This window comes from Triticum aestivum, chromosome 7A, assembly GCF_018294505.1.
Source record: "Triticum aestivum cultivar Chinese Spring chromosome 7A, IWGSC CS RefSeq v2.1, whole genome shotgun sequence".
Taxonomy (NCBI): Eukaryota; Viridiplantae; Streptophyta; class Magnoliopsida; order Poales; family Poaceae; genus Triticum; species Triticum aestivum.
Genome location: NC_057812.1, coordinates 593,575,955 through 593,587,788, shown reverse-complemented (window position 1 = coordinate 593,587,788; position 11,834 = coordinate 593,575,955). Strand labels below are relative to the sequence as shown.

Sequence of the window (11,834 nt, the reverse complement as noted above, 5' to 3'; positions counted from 1 at the left end):
CCCCTCCCCTCCCCTCGCCTCTCCTCCCCCGCTCGGGTCGACCCGCCGTTTTGGTGGATTCCGCGCGCGCGCGGGCTGGTTTTGCTCCCGATCTCACCTGCGTGGGTTTTGGCGCGCCCGTTTTTTGTGCTGCAGGTAACGTGCTGCTGCTGAAGAACGTGATCAGCCTGAACCCGGATGCGGGCGAGGTGTCGCAGCAGAAGCTGCTGTCCCTCGTCGCCGACCGCCTCATTGACTCCAACAGCAGTGCGCAGGTTCGGCCAGCTGATCAGCATTCCCGCCGCTAATAAGTTTGTGGCCGTTTGCGATGTTCATTTCTGAAAATAGGGTTGGGTTGTGACTCGCAGGGCAGGGACGAGGAGTACGCCCGCAACTGGGAGCACAACATCTCAGACGCGATAGACCTTCTACCGCGCCTCACGACTGGCATCGATGTGAATGTCATGTTCAGAAAGTGTGTTCGATGTTTCCAGATTGATGTTTTATGGGTGCCCCTGGGTGTGTGTGTGTGTGTGTGTATGTATGGCATTTAGTCTGTTGTTCTGAGGTGCATTTATGTCAACGTTGCAGGGTTGATGACTTTGAGTTCACCCCAGAGCGCGCCATATTTGATCTTCTGGATATTCCATTATACCATGGATGGATAGTCGATCCTCAGGTATTACTTATCCCTATGACATATTAGGTTTACATGTTGCTTTCCTGCAATGACAAAACACACTACGAATTGGCTGTTACATGACCAACAAGTAACCTTTGATTTTGCTTGGTATTTATTGAGATTGGTATAGCCTGTCTCACCTAACTTGCATACAACAGCCCTAATACTTTAGGTGAAATGTAAATTTTTGACACATGAATGACCAGGTTCATAAACGTGAGAAATCAGTATTTGTATGCCCGTGAACTTGATTAAAGGATTCAATGCTATCTTGCATATGGTCTTGGTACTTTTTCCATCCATGTTTATGTTTTTCAATTTTGGTAATCACACTATTGCATAGATGATGAATGATGTAGAATATACGCATATGGGGAATACTTAAAATATATGTGTATAAAACATTGACCGCTGTAGAGTGTGCAATGTCTTTGCTTCCGAAGGCATTATGCATGTGCAAGAGTGCAAGACTATACCATCTTTAAAATTTGGGTCTCCCTGAGTTCTGAGCCCTGTCAGCAATATTTACTACATATTCATTCTTAGGAGATATTTTTATTGTGATTGTTTGTGTGACTTTATTCGGTCTCTGAAGTCTGTTTGCTTGCAATTGCATGCCCTTTATCTGTAGTGCAGAGGAGTTCCCTGCTTTTACTAGCATTGGGATGCTCATGTGACATTAGTTTTCTTTCTTTTGACCTCTTGGTATTGGTAAAACGTACCACATTTTGTACGTTAGGTTGCTACCAACTGTATTCCAGTCTGCAGCCTAAACCATCGGTCATAATTATGGCTATTCTGTTGAGATGAATTGTCAACTGAGGGAACCGATTCTCTTACTCCGATGCCCCTCACTTTCACTCATTGTGTTTCAATTGTCACTTGAGTTGCTTCTGCAAAAGGTTATGCTTGCATACGGACATTATATTTAAATTCCAGTGTAGGTTTGGTAGACTTATTTTTTGTACTAAAAAACTCAATAATTGATGACCTGTTTATGTTGTGCAATGCAATTCCACGAACAAAGACGCATGACTAACACGGTTTCTGACTGTATGTATGTGAATGCTAGATGTGCTCTTGTTCAACATCCATGTCTGCTTAAATGTGTCACGTGACTCATGACTACAAAGTAGATACAGCATCACTTTATTAGCTGTGCCTATAACATCACTGACATGCTAATACTGCTTCATATCAATTTCTAGGATACTGACACTGCTAGTGCCATTGGATCAAAGTCATACAATGCTCTTGCTTCTGGGCTTGCTGAATATAAGTCAGAGAAACCAGCAGAAGAGGATAAACATGTTGCAGAGGAAGAAACTGTTGATTTTGCTGCCGCAACAGCAGCAGCATTAGGGGTTCCGTCACCTACTGTTTCTCTAGGGAAATCATTTGATGAAAGTACACTCTCAGATTCAGCTGAACTGCAAATGAGACGAGGTGACCGTGAGGAAGACGAGGAACTAAGGAGAGTCCTTAGTCTATCCAAAGCTGAAAGCACGAATGTTGTTGATGGATCTGTTTCCTTCAGCACTTCGCAGAGTCATTCATCCTCCAATATAGAGGATACACCACGTAGTGAGAGCTTTGTATTAGAGGCACCTGAGGTGGTAGGACTGTCAAATAAAGAGGAAGGTAGTCATGATTCTACATTACAGAACACAAATTCTGATGCTAATGTTAGTGAAGTTGCGTCTTCAGAATCTGAACAAGCTTTGACCTCTAAAGAAACAGAGGAAGATGGGAAAAGGGATGCGTTAGTAGCGCACCTTGATATACCTGTTCAATCTTCAGAATCTACTGTTGCCTGCCCTTCTCATGAATCTTCTGTTCTCGATGGCGAAGCTTCTGCTCCTGCTCCTGCTCCTGATCTCGCTGAAGCTAGTAAAGAAACCTGCAGAGAACATTCTACTATGCAAATTCATGACACTCAGTCTTCTGATACTGCCCCTCAGGTTTCTGATACTGAGAACAGCTGTGACTCGGCAACTGTAACTAGTCAAGCTACTCCTATGGGTGCTACACCTCAGGCTTATGATACTGCCCCTCAGGTTTCTGATACTGAGAACAGCTGTGACTCAGCAACTGTAACTAGTCAAGCTACTCCTATGGGTGCTATACCTGAGCAGGATGAGAAAGTTGCTTCTCTAGACACTGCTGTGCTTGCCTCTTCAAGCATTCAGGGGAATGAGCCAATCTATCAAGGAGAAGAGCACGTACTTGGCAGTGGAAACATGGCATTTCAAACTGAGGAGCCAGTGTATGAGGGTGAGGTGGTTCTTGCTGAGCAGGCTGACAAGATCGCGGAAAGTAGTCAATGCTTGGAAAATGGAGCTGCAGATCATCAATGTGAGATATTTTCCAGTTACCAGTTGTGCAATTGGGTCATGAATATCTATTCACAATATTTATCTTCACACTCCTTTGTTTGTTTGCAGGGGACCTGATTGATAATTTTCTACAGAGCACTGCTAACCAGCTGACTGTCTATGGGTACATATCCGTTCATAGGTTTAAGCGCATGGATTTCTCTTGTTCATAATTAATGTGGCAAAATTTTCATCATTACAGTTTGTTTTGTCTACAAGAGGGTCTCAAGGAAAGAGAGCTTTGTGTCTTCTTCCGCAATAACCACTTCAACAGTATGTTCAAGGTATGATAATTAATTAAGTCAGACTATTTAATTACTGTAATAAGCTATTAAGCTTGCTGTCTTTATTTTCTCCATGCTTTTTGTGCAGCATAACGGAAGTCTATATCTCTTAGCAACTGATCAGGGTTTTTTCAGCCAAACTGATTTGGTATGGCAAAAGTTGGATGAGGTATGTAATAGCCCTCTCCACCAACACTTCTATTCACTTGAAATGGAAGTTACTGATTTGTTTTGTTCTCAACTGGCAATCATTAGGTGAATGGAGATGGGGTTTTTGTCACTAGTAACTTCACGCCATTTACGGCTGAAAGTCCCAGAAATGATTCATGGAATCAACAGCAGGCCATGACGACTACTGCTGTATGTGCAACATCAATAAATTTTTGTGATTGTCATTGGGTTCTATTACCTCCGTCCCGAATTAGTTGACTCGGATTTGTCTAGACTCGTTTTAGTGTTAGATACATCTGTAGGATTATATTGCTAAGGGAGTATAAGATTATATAATCCATTGTCTATTCTATGTGCAGGACTATATTGCTCAATTTGACAATTCCACTCTGCCGAACTCATCTGGAGAGTATGCCCCTCCTACTCTTTTTTTTTTTTTTTGCCAAGTTCTATGTTGGCCGAAAAGCAAATCTTATCCAAGTTACTATTGCATAACGTTTTAACCTTTGCAACCATGTTAATATCTGTATTGTCAGATATGATGTGATATTATGATGCCAGTTGAAGCTATGTACAGTAGTATTTTCCCACTCTGCTGTTCTTAGTTATGCCTTTTGCTGTTCTTGGCTCTGTTCTGCACTTCTGCTTGTTTTAGGTTTGCAATCCAGTCTGTTCTACTGAGTGTTGTGGCTATTTCCCGTTCTAGTTCCTTGCCTGGTTGATGAGTTGGTTGGGGATCTTGAATTTTGTATTGAACTTCTCATTTCATGCTTGGCTGAATGACCGATATGGAGAGTAGGTTTTATGTAGAGTATACACATGACATGCTGTAAAAATGTTAAAAGGTTTATCTAGACATCTGGTTGCAAGGCGGCGGTAAAGCTGTTGTCTTGTGACCATGAGGTCACGGGTTTGAGTCCTGGGAACGGCCTCTTGCAGAAATGTAGGGAAAGACTGCGTACACAAGACCCTGCACAAGCAGGAGCTACATGCACCGGGCTGTCCTTTTTTTATCTATACATCTGGTTACTTAAAATACTGCCGGCAATCATAGTTTTAGATGCATTATCAGTATGGTATGATGGATCTCTGATGCAAAGAGATGGTTGTAGGCTTGTAGCACCTATGTGGTCTAGGTTAACCCGTTTAACAGGCTAGCATGATATTAGCCTGACTAGGAAAATGTGTATGAATTATCCTGTTCAACAAGATAGCATGACATTTAGCCTGATTAGGAAAATGTGTGCGTGTTAGCCCATTTAACAGGTTAGACTGACTAGGGAAATGTGTAGTGATAAAGAAAATTGCACAATGCATGTTTGCAGGCAATAGTAGAACCCTCAAGTATACTTGTATTTGCACGTGTACATTCCCAAGGCCTAACCTGTGCGCATGGTTTTCTTTTATATTGGCAGCTCGGATTTAGAGCTAGCTATCGCACTTCAACAACAGGAGTTTGGGCAGCAACCTCAACGACAGGAGCCTCCACCACAACAGCAGCAGCCTCAGCAACAACAGCAGCAACAGACGCAAACACACCAGACACCCAATCAATCATCAGGCCGGCCAGGACTTGTTGTTGGCCCAAGGGTATGTTTCCTTTGGCTTGATGCATGTTGCTAATATAGCGAACGTTTAATCATCACGGCCAGTAAACATCTACTCCTCTGTTCATTATTATAAGACGTTTTGGATATTTCAATATTGGACTACATATGGATTGAAATGAGTTAACAAACACACTAAAACACGTTTATATACATCCGATTCAGAAAAAAGTTACAACATCTTATAATAGTGAACGGAGGGAGTAATTATCACGCATTGCCTGCTACAATTATTATATTCTTTATGTCCTGACAACTGTCATCCCATTAATCCCATAGTTAAAGGTCAAATGTGGGAGATTTGTGAACCTGTATATACCATGTTGCAAAATGCAACAAGTACATGCTATAGTTTTGACCTAGTACTTTCATTTTATTTGAGTGAAACATGACCACAACCCAGCGTGTTTGGTTTGGGGTAATTGGATCTAGGGAATGGGAATTGAAGGGGTACGAGACTTCAAATCTATTGTTTGGTTGGGGGATTGGGAATTCAGAAGGGAATAGGCATGGGACTTTAGACTCCAACTCCCACCGTTTTATTAACAGGGGAGGGGGTGGGAATCACTTTTGTACTGAAGTTATTTTAATGTCAACTTGTGAACCATCTATGTTGTTGCTACAATGTCAAAAACTACCTATTTTCCATATTTTACATGAAATTAATATATTGCACAGAACCAGTAATTATCCATTTAGTCATGGATCCTAAATAGTAAATTCCTCTGTAGTCCTTGCACTGAAATTTATCATTCCTGGTGTTTTTAACAATTCTTATGGTATCAATGATTCACAATCGCTTAGTAACCAGGGGTGGCCTATCTTTGTCCTGGCCTACTTTACACATTTTATATCCTATATGTAATTCTTATGCAGCCGGTTCATCCTTTCACTTGTCTGAATCACTTGTGGTTTCAATTCTGCAGCAGAGGTCAAATGTCCCACCGCCTGCAAGAACCGAGTCGAAGAAAGAGAAGTGCATTGTAATGTAAAGATATTCCAGGAACAGAACAGGAGAAAGGAAAAAAGAGACAAGAAGCACCATACATATACTGTAAAAAAAATCTTCTTGTCTCGTGCCACGGCACGGCAGACTAATATTTTTAGCCAGCCTCCTTGATGCCGTTTCTTGTTTTTAGCTCTCTTCGTTTCTCCTTTGTTTTCTCTTGTGTAAATACCCTCTCGGAAAGCCATAAAACGTGAAAACAGAGGTGCTGTCGATGTGTTGACCCTGCAATGTGATTGATCAAACTCAACTCATCGTCCACAAAAAACCGTCTTGCCTACTGAGTAAACTCAACTCATCGTCTTGGAAACGCTGCAATGTGATGACGTGTGACTTGTTTTCTCACACTTATCTCAGTTATAAGTGTTATGATCGTGCAGTACTAAAGATATAAACGTGCAAGGGAAAGTCAGAATTATCTTCCCAAAAACTTCTAGTTGATGTTACAGGTGCTTTCTATGTGCACATCCAATTCAACAACCATATGCAGAATCCATTGTGCCACAACACTACTATCTACGCATATCCCTTCGAAGAACAAATGGAACAAAATTGCCGCACTGTACTGGTTAGCCAGTTTGAGATGCACAAAGCGGCAGAGGTATAAGCTGGACTTTGATCTGTCTCGACTAAACGGACAGTGGAGTGGCGCAATCACCCCTCTACACAAAGGAGGGGTAACAACTCCATCAACCATCAAACTATCTCGATGTAAACCTCCCCGTTGATCCGGCCAGCAAAGAGGGCGATCATGAAAGGGAACCTCGCAAGGCATGCCACAAAGTCATCCCTGCTAATTTTGTCGTCGTCGTCAATGTCAAACGTCTCAAACAGCTTCAGCATCTGGAATCGGAGAACAGACAGGGTGAGTCAAGTCGGCACACTAATGTTGCATCCAAGTGGACCTGAAGGTCGAAAACTCACCCCATCGTCTGCTGGAGGAAGCATGCCCGACCGCAAGGCGTTGGCTAGCTGTGCAAGGGATATGTCAGAGGTCCCGGGGGCCTTGCATTTCTCGAAGGCGGTTTCGCACACTCCCTCAAACAATGGCTGCTTCCTGAGGTGCGCACACCCGACCAGGAACTGTGTACATCAGGTAGCACCGTGGTAGCATGTTAGGAAAACATACAGCAAATAGCCTATGACGATACAGGGTAAACATATGCCAGCTACGAGATAAGACTGCGTTTCAAGTCCCATACCTGTCGGAATGTGATGGATTCCTTATTTTCAAAATCGAAGTAGTGAAATATCTGAAACAATTATGCGAGTTCAGCAAAGATGATAGTTTCAAGTAACTTTTCTGTCAATTTTGCTTCAAGGAAATTAAGCTTGATGGTATTTGCAGGGAGGAGAGTGTTAGTACCTTCTTGCATAGAGGACTGCAATATAGGCCAAAAAGAGCCCAAAAATCTTGTGCTTTAACACGTCCACTGCAAGAATTGGTTAATTGTATTTATCACTACTGCGGAATGACAGAAAAATAATAGGCATGTCTACTTATAAACAGAGAACTGAAATAATGTTGCATCCTTTAAGCAAGCAAACGTTAATGACCAAACTTTTATAATCTTCTATAAGGTAATCCAGTAGTTGTCAGTTAAGGGATGAAGAACTTACTCGCTGTCTGGATTCATAGCCAAAAAGTGCTCCAAGAGTTCCATTGCTTCTGCTGTGCTTACACCATACACCTGAGAACAGAAGTAAAAAAGAAAATCAGATACTATCACATAGCTGAAAGCAGTATTCACAGTACTTCGGAAAGAGCCAACATGTGAAATAAAACGCTGCGTGGATCATGGAAAAAAATCAACTACATACAAGTCTACAACTATCATTCATCTATCCTCACAGAGAAGAAAAATGTCTCATTACAGTGAAGCAAGAGATAACTCTAGATGCACAAAGAAGCAAACTTAAAGGCAAATGAAATCAACGTTGTACCATAACATTTTCTTCAATAATAGCACAACTTCACAATCTTATGATGTTTCTTTGATAGGTTTGTTCACCAAGTTCTACATACAGTGTAATTTAAGAAAGACTTACTTCTTTTACCCAAGCCATTTCCACCATATAACTTGAGCAGTTGGCCTGCAAATGGAAACTCAGCTTATTAGAGTCAAATTCCTACTTCCTACTCAAGTGAACGCATGCCCATCTCCAGTTACCGCCATTTGAAATTCTGGAAGATTCCATATTGTAAGGACTCCAGAAAACAAGGTCAAAACTGGCACATGAATTTAGAATAGAGACAGTGTTGTAGGGGGCCTGTTACCTTTCCAGCTTCTTCTGCTCTTGACGCAATCATTGAATCAGCATATGAATAAGAAGTCGGTAAAACATTAAGGGCGTGTGCCATAGCATAGCTGGTCTGTAGAATAAAAATATCATGACCGCATTGCTACAGAAACCATAGGAGTTGAAAGGACGATTCATTTGAGTAAAACAGTATTACATTCTCTGCAAAATGAAGGGCATTCTCTTGCTTGATCTCAGGGGGGTAGACAATAGGGAGGTACTCTACCTGTAAAATCAATTATTCATATAAGGAATGAGCTTATTGTGTGAGGAATTGCTGCCAATAAACATGAGAGACAGTGGTTGAGGTGTGCAAGAAATGCAGACCTCCATGAAGTTGTGAAACTGGGTGAACATCTTGAACATGAGTGCTATTAGTGATATGTTTCCCCTGAAACACAATAACAATTATGACAGGGAACAGCACAAAAAGAAAAAAAATGTGTAATCTTAGAGAAACTAACCAGGATTGGTCAAAGTGCACATGGGGGTAACGAACAACAACTGGTTGAACAGGGTAGCCAGGTATGAATGCTCCATGTTGGAATGAAATCAGGAATCTCCCATTTGTTGTAGTGCCTTCAGGGAACAACAGGACACGCGGAAAGCTATTGCCAGCTGCCTTTCTCTGAAAGCACATCCTAAAATGTACCATATGAACACAATAACTAATAGACAATCAAGTTGTTTGTCTTATGTCATAGTATGAGTTTCATGTAATCAACTTTTAAAATCAGTTACGCCGTGCACTTTAGATGACAAAAGTAGGAAGTGCAGAACAACTATGGGGTCAAAGGCCTGATGGGAAGCATCCTAACCTTTATTTCATTCACAGCTGACTTCCTTGAAGCTGGCGAGAATCTATCAACGTATATAACCTGTAAGATAGGTATAAATTGTCATAAAGTTTGACACTTGAAAGGAACTTGCAAATTGAGATGCTTCAAGAGGAGAATGTAAAGGCACATGCCTGCATTGCTCTTATGATTGTTCCAACAAATGGTATGGCATCATGGGAATCCGATGAAACAATGGTTGGGAACAATTCATAGAAGAAGTATATGGGATCTATGTATGATACATGATTGGAAACGACTATAGGTGCAAGCTCTCTAGGCGCAGGCCTTCCTTTTCGTGTGATCCAGTGATACCTGAGAGTACAAACGAGTGGCCAATAAATATCAGGCAGTATTCAATAGCATTATAAGATGAGAAAATATGATATGTATGCGGTCAAAACCAGAAACCCTCCAGTAAGTATAAACAAGCAGTAGAGCACATTGTACAAATAATTTTTCGCCAGTTAGCTTTTCATTTTATTTCAAGGAAGGTTTGAAGCAAGGTTCCCCACCAGTCACCACTTTGACATCATTTTAAAAACATTCAATGAATTATATCCAAAACGTTCAAATTAGCAATTGCCAGTTGTGTAAAGAATAAGGTCGTACACCCCACAAGCAGAACCCATGAACTGTGCTTCCAGCATGGACATCATCATCATTTGAATTGTCTATACATTATTCCCATTTGAATTATCCACAGTCACACACATTACGGACCACCTGGTCCATGCCCCCAATTAACAAGGATGTAACCAAATTATCGGGAGTAATTTTGTTGAAATAATTGTCCTCTTCTATTCTTGGGTATAGCTCTCTCTCTCCTTGGGTATTAACAAGGATGTAACCAGCAATGTTGTGTGATCTACAAACCCAAGCAAAAGCTAACCAGAGGGAGAAGGACCGTGCAAGAATCAGTTTCCAACCTACGGTGAACTGTGATATTAACGAGACGGGCCCTCCCGTTCCTGTCGGTCAGCCGTATTAAGTGCATGTCGTAACAAACAAAGTCACCCGCACGGTCCTTCACCTTCCGAGCTGATACGGCGTCGGCGTCGCCCCCACCAAACAAAATCGCTGCCCACACACGTGCCGCAGCGCAAATCCCCCCAAATTCTGCAAACCAACCAAACATCTCCCGATCGCGTCAGCCATCTGCGGCAGCTTCGGCATGTGTGGCCTCGCGGCCGAAACCTAATCATCTAGTGAAAAAACTCGAAGCTTCCCAGCGGCTCATCGATCGAGCGCCAAATGTTCAGATCAGATCGAAACCCAATCCGAGCAGAGCTGCTGCTGCTGCTAACAGCGCTTGCTGAGGCAGAGGTATATACTGACCCGAAGGAGAAGAGGATGCAGCGCGCGGAGAGCCGAGTGACCCACATGAGCCGGCGGCGCCAGGCCGGCATGGGGCCGGCGCCCTCCCGCGGGCGCTCCCGCGAGTCGGTCCAGCCGCGCAGCGCCACCCACGTGGCGGCGTACCCGATCGCGATGGCCAGCCCGAAGAGCACGAGCCGCGCCGCCGCGACCGGCGCGAGCAGCAGCGTCCTGGCCCACCCGTACGGGCCGCCCAGCCACGGCGTCCTGTTGCGGAACGGGTCGGCGGGGGACGGGCCCGGCGGCCGCGGCGGGCGGCTGTCCCCCGAGAGGAACGCGAACGGGTCGCCGCCGTCGCACACCGAGGCGGCGGCGCAGAGGTCGTCGTCGCCGTCGTGGCCCCGCGCGTGGCCGTTGGCGGTGCGGGTGGGCGTGGTGGGCGTGATGGAGTCGGAGAGGAGGGGCGTGGCGAGGGAGGAGGCGGGGGTAGGGCCATGATTTCGAGAGGCCATGGATGGGGCGGCGGGGGGGAGGCCGGTGGGGACAGCGACGGCGGGAGGAAGCGGGAGGCTGGAAAAGGAGCAATGGAGGAGCCGAGTTATGGCTATATGAAAAGCAAATAGCGAAGCGGAGGGAGGGAGGAGGAGATGATCGTTTTTGTGGTCGTGGGGCTCGTGGCCTCGTGGGTTCCTTCTATTTTGTTTTTGCGTTCTGGCACTTTCAGATATTGCTTTTCATGGATCGCCCCGGGTCAGAGAAAGGTCCGAGATCCTTTTCCAGAGAAAAACTATAGAAAGCTGAAAATATAAAATAAAATTTGACGCAAGTAAAATTTGCAAGGGGGGGGGGGGTGCAAAACCTGAAAAAGGCAGGAGTATTTGTTTGGATAAAAATTGGGGAAATGCAAACAAATATGGTCTCGTGAGAGATTCAAATTCCCAACAAAAAATCAATAAGAATTTGGTGTCGCAGTTCTTTGATCCAAATCACTGCCATGGAAAAATACTCTAAATATATTCCTACAAAAGAAACATATACTTCCTCCGTTCTTAAATATAAGTCCTTTTATAGATTTTAATATGGACTACATGCAGAGCAAAATAAATGAATCCACACTTTAAAATATATTTATATACATCCTTATGTAGGAATATTGAAATATCTAAAAAGACTTGTATTTAAAAATAGAGAGTAAATCTTATACTCTAGAGAGGGCCTTCACCTTTTGTCATTTTTTCATTGACGACATATACGTCTCGATTGGGAATTAGCCAAC

General features: G+C 43.3%; 2 protein-coding genes across 3 annotated transcripts in view; one reads left to right on the top strand and one right to left on the bottom strand.

The window, feature by feature from the left end:
- The window catches only part of LOC123148497 (ubiquitin carboxyl-terminal hydrolase MINDY-2), a gene marked incomplete in the record, with an annotated part of 6,998 nt that extends 633 nt beyond the window's left edge, over nt 1–6,365 (top strand). Inside the window, 11 exon segments of the mRNA XM_044567922.1 lie at nt 136–254; nt 348–454; nt 571–658; nt 1,870–3,016; nt 3,106–3,160; nt 3,239–3,320; nt 3,409–3,489; nt 3,576–3,680; nt 3,851–3,900; nt 4,907–5,081; nt 6,025–6,365. Of these exon segments, the coding sequence (XP_044423857.1) occupies nt 136–254; nt 348–454; nt 571–658; nt 1,870–3,016; nt 3,106–3,160; nt 3,239–3,320; nt 3,409–3,489; nt 3,576–3,680; nt 3,851–3,900; nt 4,907–5,081; nt 6,025–6,090 (2,075 nt within the window).
- A 130-nt stretch (nt 6,366–6,495) lies between these two features.
- On the bottom strand, nt 6,496–11,176 carry LOC123148498 (lysophospholipid acyltransferase LPEAT2). Of its 2 annotated transcripts, XM_044567923.1 has the most exons (13): nt 10,580–11,176; nt 9,376–9,556; nt 9,224–9,283; nt 8,870–9,033; nt 8,733–8,796; nt 8,563–8,631; nt 8,383–8,478; nt 8,154–8,198; nt 7,725–7,795; nt 7,471–7,537; nt 7,307–7,357; nt 7,029–7,187; nt 6,496–6,947 (listed from the first exon to the last, which is right to left on the bottom strand). In XM_044567923.1, exons 1-13 carry the CDS (start codon nt 11,068–11,070, stop codon nt 6,801–6,803), a joined length of 1,665 nt encoding a protein of 554 aa, XP_044423858.1. In that variant the 5' UTR covers nt 11,071–11,176; the 3' UTR covers nt 6,496–6,800. The 2 variants fall into 2 exon arrangements, with proteins under 2 accessions (XP_044423858.1, XP_044423859.1); XM_044567924.1 differs by lacking the exon at nt 10,580–11,176 and having other exon boundaries at nt 8,870–9,046; nt 9,376–9,562.
- Between the last annotated feature and the right edge of the window lie 658 nt (nt 11,177–11,834).